This window comes from Varroa destructor, unplaced genomic scaffold, assembly GCF_002443255.2.
Source record: "Varroa destructor unplaced genomic scaffold, Vdes_3.0 BEIS01000004.1, whole genome shotgun sequence".
NCBI classification, from domain to species: Eukaryota; Metazoa; Arthropoda; class Arachnida; order Mesostigmata; family Varroidae; genus Varroa; species Varroa destructor.
Window position 1 is genome coordinate 12,653,113 of NW_019211457.1, and position 22,544 is coordinate 12,675,656.

Genomic DNA, 22,544 nt, shown 5'->3' on the forward strand with positions numbered 1-22,544 from the left:
GCTAAAACTAAAATTTGAAATTCAATTAATAAACTAGCATAATTTGCTGGTCCCATATCCTCAATACTGTTGGATTTTGGGTCGCATGTTTCAGACGAACTAGTAAGTAGCAGACGAAAATTAGCTAAAAAAAAAAAGGTAGTATAAGAAATGGGGTGGAACGAACGAACGAACATATTTCTAGAAAGTAAAGTTCTACAAAGTGTGTACCGTAGCCACACAATGCAGTGCCAGGTACCGCTTTCCCTTGACACTTCTTATATAGACATATATAAGTTGCTACACTAGAGGCATCTATTTCAAGAGATCTTGAGCTGTTCAGTATCTTGTTTCTTATATGAGATTTCGATATACTTCCTATTTATTTACTAACGTGAGGATTTATCGCTTGGAAAAAATAATTGAGGCTTAGGTGGCCAAGTCTCTCACTGAAGGCGACCGGGATCGCGGTTTTTAGTCCCCCCTAGTGACCTACAGATACTATAGCATAATTTGTTTGAGTAGGGATAGTTACCTTGACAACTATGTTTGAGAAGAGGATAAGCTATTATTTACTATAGAGATAGGAAAACGCCGTATAAAAATCCAGTGGGTATTATGGTTCATATTTTTACGACTAAAACTGATGGATCAAAAACACAGCTTTTCTGATATAGGCCTTGATTGAATTCTCGATTCATATAGTTTTTTTGCATTCTAGATGCTCTGTCGTGAGGCTAGGTAAAGCGAGCGAATTCATTTTAAGTACTCAATATTAAACGATTTCGTTTAAGGACAATCACGGTCCCAGATCGTAGCTATCGATTAGCTTTTTTCTACTATATGAAAACTTCTGTCACTAAACACAAAGTCAAAAGCCATTGTTACGTCTTTTTACAATATATCTTCTTTTCGTTGCCTGATTCCATCACCCCTATTTGCTTCCCTTATCCTCTGTGGCAACTTTAATAGACATTCGATAGGCTTTTGATCCCTCATAGCCCAGCGCTGCTCCTCGTGCAGCTTGACCATCATGTTAACTGGTCTCTCTCCTCTATAGTCCAAACATCTTCATCATCAGAGAAATTTACTTATCATTCATTGCACCAATTACCGCTTCCTCGAGACTATCGTCCGTTGTATTTTTTTAGTGGTTTTTCTCTCAGCTTTTTTTGCCACTCCTTCCTGTTTCTTCGGAAAGGTTCCCGGGATTCAATCTCATTCTTTTTCGCGAGTTTTCTATGTTGTTCAACAATTTCCCTTCCTCAGAACGCTCCGCGGAGCTCAAAAAGATACACAAGCCGGACGGTAAATGGGTGAGTTTAGGGCAGGGAAGCACTTACGGCAGTGGCATGGGAAGTTTTCCCTGCCTGTGCGTTTGCCTGCCGATCTCTAGCTATGGGTGTATATGTATGTGGCTGTGTATATCGAAATGTGTGTCAGTGTATGCACCTCCCCTCCCTTTTCGTGGGAAAGGGAAAGGAACTCGCGGCAAATCGCTGGGACTCAGAAGAAGAACGAAGAGAGAGCTTTTGCTTCTCACTTTGCTGGGAGGGCGGTGGATGGTTTCTATGGAAACGCGCGGCTCGCTTACCAGCAAGCATAATGGTTTCTCCAGTTGCTCCCTTTTCGAAGCCCCATTTTTATCAAGATCCCCTTTCCCCTCCTTCCCGATTTCCTCCTCAGCGCGGCACCCACCGAGGGCAACCTAGGCCCTTTACGAGGTTGCCGGTAAGCTCTGCTTGGTACAGTCATCCATCCCAAACAGACTGGCAATGGACTGGCCAGCACGATCAGCACAACAGTGCTGTAAAGAAAGCGGGAGAAAGCAGTCGTCGTTAATGATGGACTGTCAGTATGACCGCTATGGCCATTGCCGCCATCATCAAGGGACACAGAGAAGTGGAGACAGTGGGAAAGAGAGGCACATCCACGAAGGCCTCGGAATGTGCAAAAGACCGACTGCGGGGCATACTGAACCAGAGGGTCCAGTAAGCGCTGACGACGGTCTCTGCACGAAGCCAACGACAGCAGCAAATGAGGACGACGACGACGTGAGCGCGCGTAAGGTAAAATCGAAACAATGATGACGGCGCTTTAGAGAAAGCATGGTTAATTTTGTTTCGCATCGCTGCGAATGCCGTTTCAAATATGCCGCCGAGACGATAGGTGAACTGGAATAAGTAAATCATTCGTACACTCTTAGCTATCGAAGTCGACACCCTAATATGATACAGTAACATCTTCACTTTTAAAACATAGCTTCCGTAACATCGATTAAGGTGATTTGTTGTACAGTCGGACGTTTACGTTACTTATTCAATTTTAACGTGAGCATTTAGTTAGTTACTAGCATTTAGTTAGTTTAGGATTACTATGTTTCGCTGTTATATATATATATATATATATGTTTCACCCGTATAGGCAAAATTGCATGCCATCTTGTGCGTAAGTGTCCCCATTGAACGTATTCAAGATTGGCACTCCCGAATACAACAGGTGGACCAACAACAGCCAGTCGTGCTAATTGTATGTATTACCAACATAACTACTTACTAAATACGTTGATCGACTGCGCTCTATCCATCTCAAAGAATTGCCTACCGTAGACGCGAAGTTACCGTACCGCATCATTTCGGCACAATTTGTGTAGATCATCATAGCGGATGAAGTACGTGCCGCAACCTGAAGCTAAACACTTGTCGAATCGCTCGAATTGTTTAAGTTTAAGAGAGTATGACCACACGGAATTCTGAGGGAAATTAAGCTATACGGAGTAAAAATGTACTTGACGATCAGAAGTACATATATATTTAGCGCACATCGTTTGGCAGTGAACATGCCATGACTATTTTTGGAGTGTATTTTCATTTAACTATCGGCTAAAAATGGCAACAAAAAGATACATTGATCCTTTCACTATCCCGATTGCCGATAAGCGACCCTGTATTGGCTTCTAGAGGTGTTGTGGAGCTTTTTAAGCTAGTTCTGGTGGCCACAAGCTAAAGTTGCTTGTGTATAATTAATTTATATTATAATTGTAACACTAAGAGTCGTTACCATCTGCACGTGTTTCAAACTTTTCGGTGACTCGCGAATTCGGCTGAAGTAGCGAACGTTCATTACACAATGATGGGTCTAAATACAGTAATAACAATAATAGATTACAGAATATTATCCAGAGCTTTTTGCATTGTTAGCTTTCAGTTAAAGGAGGAGGGGAGAAGCAGCCGATATATATGTGCAATTAGCAAGAGTCTGGTTCGGGGGGTCGTGGCCTTCCTAGGGGTACCGGTGGTGATGGTTCCTACTTCGATTCGTGAATTGGCAGAACTGTCGCCTGCGGGGGTGACAAATCGGGCTATTCTATGAAATAGAGACTAAAGGGATAGTCTGTTGAGGTGGTGGTGCGATGTATTCAGACCGCGATCAGGAAAAACCGATCACTTCAGAGTGTGAGAGGAATATGAGGAAAGTCCGAGAAAGAGAGCAAGCGAGCGAGCGAAGGAGTGAGTGAGGTGGATATAAGAAGCTGCAAATAACAGCATCTGCAACTGGGCGAGTTTAATTTAATCACACTTACTCATACACCGCACCAGCAGACACAAGCGGACGCGATTGGCAAATACAGACATCTCAACATGTCCTATTCGGCAATAAGCTTTATGTATGTATTAGAGCGGCATAGACTAGCACTTCTCCTTAGCATTCGCCGAACCAACCACTTAGAACTCTTCAAGCGCCCCAGACTCGCCGGCGCGGGGAACCAAGAGAGCAATCAGTCGCCCCTTCCTTACATAGTTTCATAGATAACATAACCCCGGGTCGACCACCCTCAGTCCTCTGGCCGCGTCTCGTATAGCCCTATCACTACAACACATCGGATCACTACTGCGAACAAATGGGAACGAGCGCAGGACCTGACACCATCTGCCATTGGTCTGCCGGCTGAGTCTAGGGCTGGTTGTCGCCTTTACTGGCCAAGCACGCGGCCAGTTGGGCAGACACGGACGCTCATAGCGGTGCTCATCATGGATAAAGAAAACGGGCTATTTTCAGCTGGAAGGCTTCGAGAAGCATAAGCCACGGGAAGCAGCGTGTAAAGTGCACATCGTTGTCAGTAATGGATCCAATTGAAGTTGACTAATACCTCGACATGTGCGGAACGCCAGGACAATGTGAGTTATGAGAATGAAGTGAGGCAGGTACAGCGCCAGCGCAATTTTACAAGTCGAATTAAGCTAACTAATTGAGATCACGACGAGGGCATCAGCAGCATGCACGGGAAAGGGTGCCATAGTCCTGAACCAAATGAGACCTTTACTAATTAACTGAGGGAAGATTGTTTATTGGCGAAAAATGAAAGGAAATTTGCTTTGGTTTTGCTAAAGCAAGCTCCGCATATAAAGGGAGAAGCAGTAACAATTTTCAGCCTCAGACTAACTCGCTGCGTAGCTAAGGTGTGCTCCTTTTTGCTGCCGCTTTAACAGACTTTTTGAAGACCAATTCATTGATATGCGATGTTAGCGCATACAAACGTCTTCATCTAAAGTGGCGATCTTCATTAAAGTGTAACTCATCTGCGCTTATTACGCAAGGAATTGAGTCATATACGTAAAAAGTAGTATTGTATATGTACATACGAATACGTGTGTGTATAATTTTTATCTAGGTGGCTAGCACCCGTCACGATGAAGCTAACCCTGTACAACGACTTATTTATAATAACAATTTATTTATATTTGATTGCACGTCTGCGCCATTGAAAGAATATAGCAGTTCGACAAGGCCGATCCTACTCAAGTCCATCGTAATGACGTGTGAAGTTTAACACTGAAAACAGTAATCAGGGCTCAGCCAAACCCGCGTGCAGGCCGGTCGCTGTGGGCTGAAAGAAAGTTACGAAAATAACCCAGTTCGATTGGCTATGGACACTTTAAGCTGGATATGTCACAGGTCGACGCATGTTGGACAAATAACCATTGTTAGAACAGGTCGTTCTACAATTAAGACGATTTGCTATGAAAATGATTACCCCCGGGGCTATAAAGTATAACCGTTATGTCAGGCTCTTTGGAAGGTATCACAAATAGAAATACTTTAAGGCCTATCTATGAAGTGCTCACTTTCGTAATGAGTCAAATGATAGCTTGGCCTCGTCCAATGCTTTAGGTATATCGTAAATTGAGCTCAAGATGCGAGCCCGTCAAATTGAATTTACTGCTATCCGTGTCACGATGTATGTCGTTGCAAACATACATTAAAAAATAAATACTTCTTTTAGCAAATTCGGAAAACAACGATTCATTGACTAACGTCCGGTGATCGTACAGCCACATCTGACCATTAGTGAAATTCTAAAACTGCAATTAAGACATAAGGGTTCCTCGGAGCATACTACCCTACGGTCAGTCAGGAGCGCGCACCCTTTTTAGACAAATCACACTCTCTTAACTCGAAACAAACAATCATCAAATGGCACTTATTGTTTGAACGGAAAACATCTGTACACAACTATCTTTCAACTATCCGTAGCACCAACGCATGCTTTATTATAGTTACTTCGTTCGAAAAGATCGCCAAATAAAAATGACGTACGGCCGAACGTCATTGTAAAGGACGGTGAACAATTATTCTAATTGAGAAGCCTGCACGAGGCTACATACGTCGATCCTATCTACAGCTCTTCGCAGTCATAATGCCGCGCTGTCTCAGTGTCCGTTGTTGAACAGGGCTAGCCAGATTTCTTTGACGGGTAAGAGACGTTATCGTATGCGCGGCAATCGTTGTCTTCGTAGGATGATTAGGGTAGCGTTTTCGATGAGTCAAGCGAAAGTTTGATATATCGAACAAGTATCGAATCAACACGATATTTGTTTCGTTTCCCGATACGATATGCCCATGGAACACGATATGGTTCGGACATAATTAGATGGAAGACAGTCAGGAGTGGACAAGTAGCATGGATTTCAATTGGTGCTAGCAGGAGAAGAGTGCTGTTGTTAGCGGAGCGTTGCATTAGACAAAAAGGAATCTGCCACACAAAGGAGCGAACTAGTGGGATAAAAACTCAATACAGGGAAGGCTTAGGTTTTCGGCTCGGCGAAAGTTTTCACTCTGTTGTAACGCGCTGTTTCAAGCAGACTCAGCCGTCACCGGTGGAGATTTATCCTCAGTTAATATTGTATGAGATACTGCGAAGCGAACGTCCGCTCCAATTGGACACTGGTGGAAACAAAGCCAAGTGTGACTTTTTCTTAGATGGTCCTCTTTAAACCAACAGAGATCATTGCCGAAACACGATGAAATAAAGTGGAATTAGCCAACCTAATTGATGCCAATTGAATATATTTAGATCCATCGTAAGCAAGGTCCCGTTCTGGGCGCTTGCTTGTATACGCCTATAAATGGTAAGTAGCAGATTATAGACACACATCAATCGGAGTAAAGACGACAATAGGACATTAGCAAGCCTCAGTTAATCGTAGCTGAAGTCTACGTTCGCTTCAATGACACTGAGCCATCGTACTCGGAACCACTACTCACTGACTGAGCTGTCGACGTCTGCTCGCCCGCTTTCCAATTTTCTACGTTTCTCGCCAGCAAACTCGTACGATAGAATAATTCGGCCGAACCGCACACCTGGCTCATTTAAGAGATCCGAGTATCGTATCACGCAACACGGACGGCTCGACAATTGCCGGCACAATACAGCTGTTTCTTACTGAAATCCCACGTTCTTGTTTACATACGGATAATCTAAATTTTTATTTTTACCATATTGTTCACAATGATATGTATGTATTTGTGATTTAATATACAAAAATTTCTCGAATTTATTACTTGGATTTCCTTTTTCTCTAAGCCGGTTCGGGTTGCTTTGCTCAGGCCCTTTTCATTGATCAGAGCGTAACAGTAGAATAACTCCATGATTTATCCGCTGGCTAATCAACAACCTTTCAGAAAGGGTTTCGCCTCCAATAGAGATTGTAGTAATTAAGTGTTAGGAGTTCTGCTCTTAAACTATGTACCTTCCTGTGTTTTGGAACTGATTGATGGAATGGTTTGTAATTGTATTTGTCGACAAGATGATGCTGTTTGATGATCCCACCAGCTTCCTGGATAATGTCTATACTAAAACGCTACTTTTTTTGTGAATTTTAAGCTTATGAACGCTGTTCTCTTTTGGCTTGTTACGTTGCCATTTACAAATATTCGTTTCGGGTTTCTGTAACAGCATCTGTGCCTGTTAAGGTGAATGCTCAGGACGAAAGCATCAGTTTTTATGAATATACTTTTTTTTACTGGAAATCGTCAAATCCTTCATAATAATACTAGTTAGTTGTAGTAGAGATACATTTTATCGAATTTCTTGCGTAGAATTTACATGGTTGAACCGTAAAACAACGTATTTTTACGGATTCATCATTTGCTCTAATTGTAATAAGTAAGTAGGTTTTTTTTTGCACCGATAATGATTTTTGTGGTAGTAATTATACTCCGAACGAGGATTAGCTTTATAGTTCATTGTTGTGAGTTCGCATTTCTAGATGATCCATAGAAAATCTTTCAGTGGCCGTTTCAATGAGTTTCATTATCGCCATTTACATCTCTGTATTCTAAAGCACTTCTTAGTGGCTTGTCTTGTTTGCTTATGTTAGCTCTTTAGTGGATTCGCTGTTTGGACAGTGGTTGTTTTTTGGCAACGGCTAGAAAATTTTGTATATTTTTTTGGCTACTCTTGTAGGTAGGGTTTCATTTTAATGTAATTATCTAGACACCAGGTGCTTTTTTTTTTCTATTCCTTTGAAGACTCAGTAGAACAGCGGTACTATTTTAACGTTTATTAAATGTCTGAGCGTCTATCTCAAGTTGAATTTTTACTATTATAGCGCAGTCGCGCAAAACCTACTGCTCGTGTGCGCGATACTTCGGTTGTATTTTGTTACAGTTTGACTGGCACTTATTCAAGTAACGATCTACTTTCTTTCTAATCAACTAGTTCAATGCTTCTTCTATTGTAGGAGCTGTTAAGTTGTGGGAATATACACATACATTTACAAAAAATGTGTGCCCGGCTTTGCTTCCCTTTTATTTACAGATAGATAATATGTAACTTTGCGCAAATACTCAAAATGATTAACAAATTCTGTTTAGTAAATTATCAATAGCGCAGGCTGTGATGCGTTTTGCTTAGTAACGGTGTTTAAACCTTCTAGTGTCGTCCGTTTTCTGGTCCCCGAAGAGAAATCCATTGACTTCAGGTCTAAAGAATGAGCAAGGTTTCCTATAGAACCTTCTTGTTTAATCTATATGTTCGGACGGCGATTTTTATCGAGATATGCTCTTATGCCTTGACGACAATGCGCAAACGCTCCATTCAGTTGAAACTTAAATTTGTCGTCCCCACTAGAAGTCCACTGTAGAGCGTGCTCTTATAATTGATTCACGAAATTGACACTTTTTATTGTACCGATTAAAAAAATGGTATAGTTAATTTCTTTTTTAATACCACCTCACCCGGCAATTCCTCGTGGATTTACAGGATGTTCCCATGTAACATGTGAATTAAGGGTTTGCCAGTAATTGCATTTAAACTAACTATGCCACTCGATTTAAATACAACTTCATATGCCCAAACTATCTTCTCAAGATCTTCTGCATTCTGTTTACATCTTTCCAAGTGCTATTAGTAAATTACTACTGCTATCTTCAATTAAAATCTTTCTAAAAAATCTTCCACTGATAACATACACCAGACAGCTTTTCCATTTTCAACGTCTCATTCGCATTCTGTTTTGGTTAACGGAGCTCGGCGGCTTTCTTGGTATTCTATGAACATTATAAACAATTCGATTCCGTCTAAAATTTAACTTTTATCTGATTAATGGTAAACCGCTTGATCTGCGCGAATTTCACTGCAATTTAGCCATTTTTGCTTCTGCTTCATTTTGATACTTCCAATGGAACTTTAAAACAAAGGTCTCTGTTGAAAACCTAACCGTGATCTACTAGTTAGTTATACTCGAAGCAAACACCTAGAAAGTTATGACGTATTAAATAGTGCATAGAGATTTTGGGACGTTCTATATACAATCTTTCCACCTTTTATCTATGAGATTGTACTTAGAAACGAAAACAGGTATTGCAATGAAATTTCTCACATGCGCTAGAAGTGTCATTCCTGACGGTTATCTTTGTTCAGCAATACCACCATTCCTCGCAATTAAAACTTCAATTTGAGATTAAACCATTTACGAGCTATTCTGAGAATACGGTTTGGTCCGCGAGTGGCTTCCCAAGAGCACCAGATATATAATCAAGAGGGTATCGGTAGATATAAACTCGTTAAAGCGTTGTACAAATGCTCTGCGTTCACACAGGTGTAACGAAATCGAAATTCAGGTCGATTGCAGGCCAGACGTCCCAAAAATACATGGGATAGAAACGGCCAAAAGTGCGAAAAAAACGCACAAGTCTAAAAAAAAACGAATTATTGAGGCTTATCTGGACGTTCCAGTGTACAATTCATAGGCACAAGCGTGTTAATCCCTGTATCAGAAATTCATGTGTATCAAAAATAGTGTGGTCTTCTGGGCTACTTTGGCCAATTTTTGAGCCTTCCAAATCTAAAGCCTCTTGAGAACTTTTCGGCCTGCCTTAGATACATCTTTACAAGGTTTTTAAAAATCTGCAAGAAAAATGGCAATACATTTAGGACAAAAAGGAAAGTTGTAAAGTTTCGCCTAGCGCGAAAAAAATTGGATAACTGTTTTCTGCAACGAGGAGCTTGTTGGTTCGCTTTAGAAAGAACTGTGTTTTTCCCTATAATCGAAGGTGGTGGATAAACGTGTGCCTAATACGACAAAAAGCCCACAAAACCCTGTCTTAATGATGGGCCTCACCTTTTTATCTACATATACTATACTATTGAAAAGCACTAACCGTATCCGGTTCTATCCCTGCAGAATGCATTAGTGGTATTAACTTAGTTGTCATGCAGGGATGTAAAAATTCTTTATCACAATTTTTGCTGCAACTAATTTTTACTGGAAACTGCAGAAGTTCCCGTGTAATGCGATTCCGGTGTTAAGAGAAAAATAGCGGAAAAAACACCATCGACCAAAGCGGTACATGTTTTGTTTATTAATAATGTCTGCTTTAGTTCCGGCTTAAGAAGCGTCAAGACATTTTTGACCATCATTTGATGATTTAACACTCTTTAGGTTGATACGCGTTTTGCATTCGCAACAAAACTAAAGTGAGTTCCAATTTAAAAATAAATATTTGATGAAAGTTTGATTTGTTTTAGTGGCGATGCGCTTGTGGGAAGATATCTGGAAAGAAACTGCGAACTCAGCTCTATGTTAAAAAGAAGAATTTGAAGAGTCTACTACTTGTCGGCAAATCCGAGATGAAACAAATGGGTACATTCGGCCGACCGCCTATTCCTGAGGTAACCTGTCTTGTCATGCCTGGGCGACGATCGACGAAGTTCTAGGCGCATCAAAATCGATTATTTTTACATTGTCTACCTGTAACGTACGGTGTCCCAGAAAGTGCGGACACGGTTTAACGGGTCACAACGTTTTCCGATGTTTTGCTCTTTTCAGGATGTAACTAGTTAGAAATAACGAATGGACCAAGATTGGTTCCTAAATAAAAAAAAAATGCCTTTTAGATCGCTGTTAGAAGTGCGAAAATGTAGCAGAAGTATGGAGATAATATCGCCGGGGCTTACAAGCGTATCTACCCACGCCACTCACAATTAATTCGTTAGAAGATATATTTGAAAAGGCAAAACTATTTTTTGACAACGTTTTGAAAGACTAACGATGCTAACCAGCTTCGCAGACCGCAAAGGGGTACTGGAAAGTCATAGTAAAACACTCTGAAGGTATCAACATACGCATACGTGCTCTATCAGTGAAGGTAATCGAAACCGGAATTCTGCCATTAGCATTTGGAATCGTGTGAACAGGACGCACAGTTTTATTTGACGCGGTCATTCTTTATTAATGTGAAACATTATAACATCGGACTTATGGGACAACTGTAAATCCCTCCGTTCTGTAGAAAGACATTCCAGAAGCTACAATATCATGCGGCATTTCAAACTGATCAAGCAGACTATTCTTCTGTGTTGATAGTACAGTGACTGGTGCCGTCGTTGGGGTGAACTTAAGTGAATGAAGCATATGCACATTATAATCGTCATGAAGAACACACCTTGATGAAAATTTTCTAAAGGGGCGGGGGCAGGGGAAGACAAGAACGTTTTGTAGAGTCTCCTTCAAACCGTTCACCCCAATGGACGTTTCCTTGTGGAACTTGCGAATCAATAGACCACCATCACTAGCAATGCCCAGACCACTTTGGTCATTTAGGGGAAAAGATGCTGTCTCTAATATAATTGTAGAGGGGGCAGCGTGTCCTTGGCGCTAACCGACAGTCCATAGCAATCCTTTCTCAGCGCTATCATGTTCTAAGACATCCGGATGCAAAAACTCTATTATGAAGCTAACCAGATGCTGATAAACCTAATAAAACTCTAATTCTATCTGAATCACGTAAAGAAGGCTAATGCTCAGAATAGAAAATAGAGTGCTCTCCAATCGCCCGAACAATTTGCCGTAGAGATTATCAGATTGTCAACGTATCGTACTTAATTGGGACCGTCGAAAGCCTAAAAAATTAATCAGAAATCTGTTACTGCGTCCATTGCTTGGCTGCATATAAACAATATTAAATGGTTGGGCGTTAGTTACTTAAGTTTTGCACAGATAGAAGCCAGCTTAATTTATTAATAATGTCCAAACGTACCTAAACGACAGTATGGTAGAGTTTTAACTAATATACTACGAGCCCTTGATACTCTTCTGTATTAGTTAATAAGAACTTACAATTGATCAGAATACATTTTGCAATTACTCTTTGGCGTGCTGTGTGTAAATGGATTTGTGTTGCAAAGTACCAAAGAGGTTTTTTGTTACCTCATGCCTGTGGACTAGGAAGAACCGAATAAATTAGAATACCGGTAAAAACAACCGAGCTTCTCTAGATCGCGCAAGCAGCGATAACTCAGAGGTCTATCATGGTGATATCGCCAAGCACCTCATTGATTAAAGTGCTACAACTGAAAATTTCCAGTGTCACAGTTTGCTGAAATTTTTTTGTCGTTTTAGCTAGGGCCGCAATGAAGTGTCGCCACCGAAGGTTACGAAAGTGCAGAATTTGTAAAAACCGATTAAAGGTCTCCGGTTCCAAGTTATTAGACATTAAGCATCACTAATTTAGTCCTTTTCGTATAGGGAAATGCAATATCGTCTCTGCTAGACTATCTACTGATTCGATGAAGCGCTCCGATACGTTGGCGACCGGTTGTGAAGTTACTTATCGATTTGTTTGTTATATCCTCATCATTTCCCACAGAACAATTATCAAAATTGTTCGATCGCATTTCACTCATATGATTATCTAAGAAGAATAATCATTATCGATACAGCGTACAATTAAGATTCATATTGTATATAATAGTAAATATTCATTTCAGGTGGTGGCCAGCAAAACGGTGGCGGAGGTTTGCTTGGGGGAAAAACTCGCCGCCCACGAACAGCTTTCACCTCCCAGCAATTGCTTGAACTTGAAAACCAGTTCCGATTAAATAAATACCTTTCTAGGCCAAAAAGATTTGAAGTGGCGACTAACCTTATGTTGACCGAAACACAGGTAAGCCTTGTATTATTTTTTTACGCTGCGTTATAATGTTTAAAATATTCATTAATCAGGCGTTTAGTGAGATTGATACCTCACTTAATTTCCGACATTTTCAAAAGTTGCGCTTAGCCCCGGATCGAGGAACACTGCGATTCAGATATATATATATATATATATATATATATATATATATATATATATATATATATATATATATATCTTCATTTAGGCCAGTGCTATTAACATTCAACGCAAAAACGTTCATATGTCTGCGTCGAATTAATCCAATACATAATTACAGACTCTAAATTGTTGCGTATATTCATCGCGGAACGTTATTTTTCAAGATGTTGACTGAAACAAGTCTTAGATAAACATTATGTATTTATAATCGTTCCGATTAGCCCAAGAGAAATAGTGTATTTTCACATGTGTGCGAACTTTGTATGACACGATGTTTGCAATTTTTTTATGCCCTTTCGCTCAATTGACGCCTAACACGCAAACGTTATTCCACGACTTTACAGAATACTAAGCCCATAACCGATCCGACCACTTTCGCTAAGAAGATAAACTATTAATCCAGCTATATATGAAAGCTTAAGAACTACTCAAGAATTTGATAATATTTAACACTAATATGTAGTAGAAATTTAAAGTAATAGCTTTGAAAGATACCTCTACGATCTCCGACGCAATCGTCACAAAAGGTGCCTGAAAACGGTTAGCGAAATAGTCAATTCGAAAGACTCCTGAACTGTATTAAAACTGCATAATTTTAACAAAAAGGTACAAAGTCGTTTTTTTTTTTTTACATTTATACTCGGGAGAACCCTGAATGTAAATAAAGCTCAACCTAATTTATATGTGTTTATAATCTACGAAGTAAGCTACTTGGCCTCTATTGTCCCGAAACAAGAAATTCAAACTAAAATTAATTATAGCACGATGTTTAATTTATTAGCGTGTAGCTCACGTCTGTAAGTCGAGCACCCTCAAATTTAGAGTGCTAAATAATCGGCAATATTAGCGTCCCCAGTTAAGGCTACCACTGCTCAACATTGCTTGATTAGACTGATTCGCCGCAGCGGAAAGCGACCAACTAGAATGCTAATAGATGAACTAGAATTTTAAAGCAGAAGAATATCTTTACAAGTATTATACTAAACATATACACGTTCTATGTTCCAGGTAAAGATCTGGTTTCAGAACCGTCGTATGAAATGGAAACGTAGCAAGAAAGCCCAGCAGGAGGCAAAAGCCCAACAAGTAGCCGGTGCACGAGGGTCAAGCTGTCCAGTCGTCTCAACTGGCGGAAACAACGATGGAGGCAATGGGAGAGCTTCGGAACAACAGCCCGGAACAGGGATGGGGACGATGACCAAGGCCAAGGAACAAGATTCACTTTCTGCTTGCGGACTGTCCCCTTCGGCAGCCGAGAGCCATCTAGCTGTCCAGCTGGGGCCACTTGCCAACCAGCTCGGTCCTATTGCCAACCAGATGAGCTCTTTAAACAGCCAAATAGGATCATTAGCACAACCCAGCGGACCATGCCCTCTACCATTAAACTTCAGTCTTAGCTCGTCAGCGTTAGGGAAGATCGGCGGTGTCGTCGCTGTCATGGGAGGTACAAGCACCGGACGGCCAAAAAGCGGCGGTAGTGGACTTGAAGAGAGTCATGGCGACGTGGAGAACGACTATCCCGGTTCGCCGGAGGTCGACGAGGACAGCTCGTCACAAGATTCATCGCGAGAGTTGATGGTTGATCCCGAGGACCTTCATGACGCCGCAGCCAGCTCGCCTCGGGAGCCCAAAGAACTCCGAGAGGCTTCGTCACCTGCACTCTCTTCACCGGCCACGCCCACCAGTGGGGTAGCCGTTACCCAAGATATTTTAGGTACTCAGGAAAACACCAACAATTGTATCTACCGACCGTACGTTGTGTAAGCAAGCGATAATAATACCAATGGTATAAAAAATTTAATCAATCGAAGGGAACACAGCAGAACAGCTTCGCCCATAACGTCTACTATTAGACAATGAAGCAGCTGAAAATTGATATTTTAGTGGTCCGTATATTGAACAATGCCAGCTGATGTAGACTGAAACGAGATGGTGCTTTAATTAGGATAGAAGGGCTATTTCACCCAGGGGCAATTTCAGCAATATTAGTCAGCCTGTATGAGCGTCCTGCTACGGGCTGAGCAGGTTATTGCTAAGTCGATCTCGAAACGTCATTCTTAAATACTAGATAGAATTCATTTTGTTAGTTGTTGCAACTGGTTGTCCACTATGGATAAAAATCAAATCTGAGGTTGAGTCTTTTTACTTTTGACGTATGCTAACTTAGAAAAGCGAGAAGCAATCGAAAATTTGCTAGTGATACAACTTAACTCTCTTCTTTGTACAAGAACTCAATGGTATCCAGGACTTGGTCAACATTTCCATGAGGCATGATGTTAAGGTCCGACTGAATTTAATTCACCTCTGCTATTGATTCGAACATTGTACTAATGTAAAAGAAATATGTATTTCCAAAGTAGTTGTGTCTTATTTATGTATTGGTTGTTTAATCATCAGAGCTAGTAAGTATTTCCTGCAATCTGTTGTCTGCCTTCAGGAAAGCTGGTCCACCTGCCTCGATGACAATTCCAAAAAAAAAAAGCCAGCCTTCATTAGATTGTAGTGCTGATGACACCGCTGTGACACGATTAGGATTTCTACCAGAACGATTTTGGTTGAAGCTTTATAGACATAGCCAGCAGGCCGAAACAAAGCATAAAACTCGTCCCACAATTGAAGCTGCTGGTTACTCTTATAACAGTTGCAAGACATCAAATTCAATGACGTAGCTCTGAGAATTTGTCGAAGATAAGAAGTAAGTTCATGAATCGTAGATCCAAATTAAAAAAAAACGACTTCAATCCGGGACGGGTTTCAAGAATAGCTATTAGGTCAGTTATGAGTCTTCTTGTAGAACTTTCATATTGCAAAAATGAGTGGTTTGGGTACTATATATTTCCGTGACCGAACAAGCCAGGCATTTATTGAATGAAATATCCATGATGTGTTGACCGAAGTTCAAGCTATCGACGGAAATCGCCAATAAAAAAATTTGGAAGTATATAAAAATCAACCGCTCGTATGCCAGTTCTCTTCAGGTAGCTGCGACGACCGACAACACAATGGTAGAAATAGGTGAAAATCGGACAGGAGTGTCGATCTAAAACAGGATCAAAGATAAGCAATAGTTATTTTCGCAATAGCAGTTTACTAACGATATTACTATTAAGAATATATTACCTATTGATAGGCAAATATCGCACACTCACAGAAACACACGTGAGTGCTAATTGTGTAATATTAAGGTAATTAAAGTCAATCGATAAGCTATTATAAAAAAAAAATGTAACCGAACGCAGATACAATATACTGAGAAGGATTAAATAGGCATGAGCATGACATGTAATGCCGAAAACATTAATAAAAAATACTAATAATTGATACCAGTACTACTAGTATAATTATAAAAATACAGTAATACTATTGTGGAACTGCAAATTTAACCGCAAAAAGGTAGCAGCAACCAAACAACAAAACAATATATTAATAACAACATACAAACAAGTCGACGTTACAAGCGTTAGAGCGACATATATATATGTATGAGAAGTGTTTGAAACTTTTTCGATTTGCAAAAGAGAAAACAGGGACGTGACTGCGGGGCTGCCTTGCCCTTCAAAGATGAGGAGAAGGTCTCAATAGAGGCTAGAATTTTGGCATCCTTATCGGCTTCTCGTTGCCTACATAGTCTAAGGTTTTACGAAGGGGTCCTGTGTTGGGCTACAGCGGTACGTACACAGATGTCAGGCTGTAATCAGACAGCATGAGACAAAACCTGTAGATACGAAGACTGTAGAAGGGAGAACAGTAAAACTAAGGGGGCTATGGGACATGTACGGACCCAGCACAGACGCTGAATGCAAGGCGATGCTACTCGCTATTGAAGCTAAACCTAAAACAGAAATAAAGTTCAAATATTGTCGCAATACAGGATATCATTGTTCTGCTATATACATGTAACATATCACAATTTTTTTTATATCAATTTACAGAGTGACTCCCTTTTAAAGCCGTAGCTAAAGAAAAATATGTTTCAGAAAAATTTTTCGCATGCGTTATATGTCGGCCCTGATGGTTATTTTTGTTCGACATATTGTTCAATAATGGCTTTAACTCGAGATTTAAATTCATCACACACTTGTCTCAATGTTTTCTTTAACAATTGCTCCAGCGCCTCCCTAGCAGCACGAGAAAGCAAGACGTCGCTGTCATCTCAGGATTCGTTGGACTGTCACTCATTAATACCGTATACATAATATTCTAGCAAATTCAACTCTAGCTATTCAGAAGAAGCCGTATCCACTTCTTACAAAACATGTTCAGAATCTTAAGCATGCAATCTTATACTGACTCGCTTGTGTAAACCAGTGTGCCATTTTAATGGAGGACGTACGCCTTTTTTCAATTACGTCCTTTGTCCACAAGTGGTGCATAACAGTACGTAAAACAGGCAGATTTCTTCTTTTTTGACGGTTTCACTTTTTCAGAAAAGTATGCTACCATGTTGCCTTCTCCACTAAACTCCACAGTCAAAGCAGAACATCGGCCAGATCGTTGGTTTCTTTCGACTTCGGTGATTTCTGCGACTGGTTTTTGCATCAATTGTAAATATTTTCAGGTAGAATCAAAGATAACCTGATGTCGAGGCTTCAGCGGCAGTATCTGTCTGAGTTTTATGACATAACGTGTATCTGAGATCCTCGCCAACAGCCCGGCAATATATGCAGCTTTTTTTCCGCAAATGACCTCGCCAAAAAAGAAAAAAATGATCAAAAATTTACTTTTCCAACGCATCGATCAAATCCGAGCGCGAACTGTTTTTGCTTATTGTGGATTGTTTTGTTATGTTGCGCTGGAACTTTCGCTTTTCTAAAAGCTGCATACTCAGCTGCGATTCCTGATACTGACTATTTGGGGCGACTAAAAGAGCTGATTACCTTGTTGAAGAATAGCGTTTATTCATTCAATCAGACACTGTCTGACTTCGACTGCTTGTCAAATTTGCATTCGCTTGGAACGAGCTTTCAACAGTGCTGGTTCTGCATAAACACATGCGTGAATTTCATGCAGCCATTCGAAAAAATCGCCAATTCAAACTTGCTTTGAAGCCCGAAGTAGACAATGTAGAAGTCGATAGTGTTTGAACATAAAAGGGATGGGGTAGCAGTCTACACAAAGATACTTAGTACCAAATAAAAGTATATAAAGCGTCTTGCCTCGTACACAGAGCATATATGTATATGCCATTCTATAGGTCTGTTAGGACCTAGATAAGTCCAACAAGTTCCATCTTATCTAGTCCTTCTAGTGGGGACAGGTTTTTGGCGGTGTACCGAAGGGGGCAATTTCGAAGATCTGTTCATTCAGAAGGATTAATCGAAGGGGCGTAAAAAACATATACAAAAATAGCTCCTTCGTAGTAAACAAATGGCGCAGTCTGATTGTCATTTTGACCAACGCAATAGGAAGTTTCCATCAAATGGGTATTGGAAAGATATTTTTATTTACTATTTGCTTAGGGAGCTAAGGAACACCTTTAAGCAAAGGTACTAATATCTGCTGTATTGTTACTCACAATCATTCGCTCAAAACGAAGTTCCAGTATTATATATGGTGTCCCAAAAGAATGCGTACACTGTTAATTTCCTCCCAAGAGTACAATGATACGCGCCAATTTCTGATTGGATGAGGCATCTACAGAGTGTCATAGTGACGTAAGAGTTGATCTTGATGACAACCTTTTAAACTTGTGGGTTAGGCCAAAAGATTCTATAGAATATCCTACTGAATAACCTAGACCAGTATATGCCAGAAAGCCGATAACCCTGAGAGATTAAAAAACCCTAATTGAGGAAAATGCGCTACAACACTGTTAATTAATACTAAATTAAATGTTTGTTATCGACACCAGTGTATCTATTAGAATGGTTATAACTTTGAACGTTTATATAAGGAGGAAAAGCTTGTATTTTAAATATTACTTATCTTTATATACACATTAAAGAGATAATTGACCTTCCTTTTTTGGAACATCCTATATATATATATATATATATGGGGCGGTTGCGTTATGTCAAGTCACGGCAAGTGTGCTTGTCCATAAAATGCGGTCACTTTATATACTCAAGGAGTTTCACGAATGGATTCAATCCGTTTTGATTTCTCTCAGCTGTAAGATAATCATTAATTTTAAAAAATACATTTTAAAAGAGTAATTAAAAGAGTAAAAAATAAAGTCAAAGTTTTGCTTTGCATGTTCTGTGCACAAGGTCACGCAATCTTCACAATGCCTTGAAAAAATGCAGCCGTAACAATTACTTTAGCTGTGTTTCTAAATGAATGCATCGAGTAGGCTTAAAGCACCAAGCAAGTGACCACAGACTTAACAAATACGATACGAGCAGGTTAAAAATGTTCACCGATTGCGCGATACGTCGAATTTCGTGCTGATCAACGTAATTAGATGTTTAAGCCACGTGAGGTCGCGATTCATTTATCGGCTATGGTGTGTCTCCCCGTGATGTTATTCGTGGCAGCTTTCAAAAAGATACTCAGAAGGCTTCCGAATCCATACGAGAACCCGATACCTTAATATCGTACGACATATATATGTTCTGGCCAAGCTACATTACACGGTGAAACAATTTTGTTATTCCAATTTTTCTGTCTGATCAGGAATCGATTGCAATGTTCTGTTTCGTATATAGTCGAAATAATACCGACTTATATAGCGCCGCCTCACTTTGGTTCATATAACTTTTAGCGTGTAATATTTTTACTGACTTCTTCCTTTAGGGTTCATGCAATACGTCTTAACATAGTCATTTATGACTATGTTAAGACGTATTACATTATTATTATTTTATTATTATATATTATTATTATTATATTAAGTATACAAAATATAACTTGTTTACAATGTGTCTTAAAAGATGCAGTTTTAGAAATGGCAAAACTGCAGTAAAAAAGATTGGCTAATTACTTTGGTTCTTTATCATGGAAAAGAAGCTGACATAATCCGAGAAAATGATGCCGCAAACAGCCTTAAACAAAAACCCAGCTATGTGAATTACTTTAAATGCTTCTCAGTCTAATTTAACAACCTATGCAATCCAGTCTTATTTAACGCTGTGAGCTGAGAAGCGATGTTCTCATGATAGCGCCCTCCGGGTGGTTTTCAAAAGCTAAGTAAGCTTGTATCACCGTAATCATAACACGGGACGGTGCGACAGAGTGTAAATTACAAAGAGATTCGGCTCCATGACGGAAAACGTACATGCCATTCCTAATGAACAACAGTAGTTTCGAAGAAGCCTATCTACGGCAAGAGTTTGCCGAACCCTCTTGAACAATCCATACACTAAACAAGTTACACAGTTTGGAAGGAGTGCCTAAAAATGTACTCAATATGTAGTGAGCCTACAGACGAACAAAGTGAGTGTCGACAACAGGATAAAGTTGCCTTCCGAACAACGTACCTATACAAAAGGACAGCCTGAGGCATTGCATGTTAAGTACTTGTTTTCAACTCCGTTGAAGTATCAATTTCACAAAATATAAGGCCCTAAAGGCCCGTCCGAGGTCATCTTATATGTGATGATTTGGTCACCTACAGGCCTAATAGGCTCCAGGCACAACAAGATATAGCTAAGTTCTAATAGCGGTCACGAGTGCTAGTACTAACCGTAAATTTGTTGGAAACGAGCGATTCAATTCAGGTGACAGAATAACATCATCATCATGGCGTCTGGAGACGTTCTGCATCGAGCCAGCACACTTTTCATATGTCTCGTTATCATACCGCCTGTCATATGAGCTTGCTTGTTTTATTCAATGTCCAGTACTTCATCCGTGCATAAAAGTTCTGGAGATGCAAAAAGCTGATGGCCGCACGGACGGTTAGGAGTGCGAAGTGCTTCTACCTTGCAAGTACACTCCGTCTATTTGATCGAAACTTCTTACTCGGTCTTTTGAGGACAGGTCGCCGCTTATGTAATCGAATTAACTGAATCTGAGCCAAGGAGGGCGCCAAAAGAAGCCCCTTTCGAGCGACGAGCTATGCAATAAGGATGTAATATTATGTAAGCAGCGTGCACTAAGACTGCTCGGCCCATAGCCGCCTCGTATACTCACTAGCAATCATTTCCTTACTTACAAAACACCTCAGGCGCCACTTCGAACTGTCAGCGACCGGTGGCCGATATTCCTTGAGAATATCAAAATTTAGGAATGAAAATTCGCTGAGACTAAGGCCGATAGCAGCTTGAATGACTTACGCCGATAGAACCAGCATACTGTGGCTTGCTCGCCGATGCGCCGCCTCTACGTAAAAAGGTCGACTCCTTCAAATAAAGTCAGAATGATAATGGTGGTAAAAGCAGACCATAGCAACAATTACTGCTCGTGTTAGTTTGATAAGTACATTGCAGTGGACGCCATTTTAACATAAAGTCAATTTACTTTTAGGAGCGGCTTGCATTTTAAATATTCAATTTATAATCGCTGTTCAGTCGTGTACGAGCCGCATTTGCCGCCGTCACCTGCTTTCTGCTCTGCGCGCTTGTTATAGCGTGTATTGAATCATTAACAAATACGCTGTTGCGGCCTACGCACAAGCCAAATCTCCACAAATTAAACAGATGCTAATTGTTCGACAAGTTCTAGTAGCCACCATCCCTTAAGACCTTCAGCAGAACGTATGGCGTATTAGCAATTTCAAGTGAGCTATATGAATTCAACTTCCATATGTGCGTCTCTGATTTTCATCCCCATGATTTAGACTTGGTAAATGTTTTCAAATGTGCGAATATAGAACTAATCAGAGATATGAAAATAAGGAGGTCGTACTGTGGATATCTCATGTAATGAATGAACAGACATGTTACATTCCATTCGTTTCATTACATCGCTTGAAAACGAACACGAGAAATTAACTTTCTGTGTAAGAACAAAGCACCATGGATTGAACCCGGAAAGCCAGCAGAATCTTGCCGAAAGTAAGATTGCCATTATCTGTATTTAGTAGTTTACGAAAGAAAATCTTTCCGAATTTATAAGATCTCATACAACGGTTAATGTAAAATGTTGTAAATGCCCACCCATTAAGCTCGAAAGTTTAATTGAAGGGACAAGGTATCTTTCGGTCTAAAAGTCGCTACATGACACTGGGCTGAAGGATACAAGAAACCTGCATATTCCTGCTCCGTTAAAGAACTCCTTTTAACGCGATTTAGTTGTCAGACCTGACTGCTTTAGTCTACTACTTAAGATCTATCCAAAATCTGTTGGCCTGTGAACTGTGGAAAATTCAGAATATTTAGTCCCTGATTGCTCTGACTCGATGAGCCAGAAATTGGTTCAGAAACTTGTAAAAAAAAAAGCTCCGCGTGCGTCTTCGTAAATGATGAAGAACCGGAGATTATCACGCCAATCGTCTCGATGACTCAGATCTTTAAACTACTTAAAAAAAAATAAGGTTGACGTTAGTGAAACTGTTTTGATTATTTTTACTTTTTGTGCCTAAGCTCACTTGCACAGCAAACTGTTTCATCCTAACCAATGTGAAATGTACATATGCGAGAGAGTACCTTTTTTTTTTTTGAATATTTTATTGTCGTATGTACGAAATATACACATGTACTTGGATATAGGCTCAATTCACAGCCGAGGTTCAGTGGCTAAGTCGAAATTAAACTAATCGTAACATTATCTACCCATAATATACA

The 22,544-nt window shown here is 40.1% G+C and overlaps 2 protein-coding genes across 11 annotated transcripts in view; one reads left to right on the top strand and one right to left on the bottom strand.

Moving 5' to 3' along the window:
• LOC111250475 (uncharacterized) overlaps positions 1–16,749 on the top strand; it is a 67,087-nt gene extending 50,338 nt beyond the window's left edge. For all 4 annotated transcript variants that reach the window (XM_086988997.1, XM_086988998.1, XM_086988999.1 and 1 more), the window contains 2 exons: positions 12,533–12,708; positions 13,888–16,749. In XM_086988997.1, coding sequence (XP_086845123.1) covers positions 12,533–12,708; positions 13,888–14,643 — 932 coding nt within the window. In that variant the 3' untranslated portion in view covers positions 14,644–16,749. The remainder of the gene's footprint in view (positions 1–12,532; positions 12,709–13,887) is intronic.
• Rpp21 (ribonuclease P protein subunit Rpp21) overlaps positions 1–22,544 on the bottom strand; it is a 53,305-nt gene that overhangs the window by 27,146 nt on the left and 3,615 nt on the right. For 3 of the 7 annotated variants that reach the window (XR_015327650.1, XM_086989009.1, XM_086989007.1), the window contains one exon: positions 15,706–15,919. The exons of 2 other annotated variants lie outside the window; for them this stretch is intronic. Coding sequence is in view for 2 of the 5 variants with exons in the window: in XM_086989009.1 (XP_086845135.1) it covers positions 15,829–15,919 (91 nt within the window). In the remaining 3 variants the exon portion in view is untranslated. Of the gene's footprint in view, positions 1–15,705; positions 15,920–17,212; positions 22,276–22,544 lie in introns of those variants that run through there. 2 more of the 7 variants (XR_015327652.1, XR_015327651.1) reach the window with 2 other exon arrangements.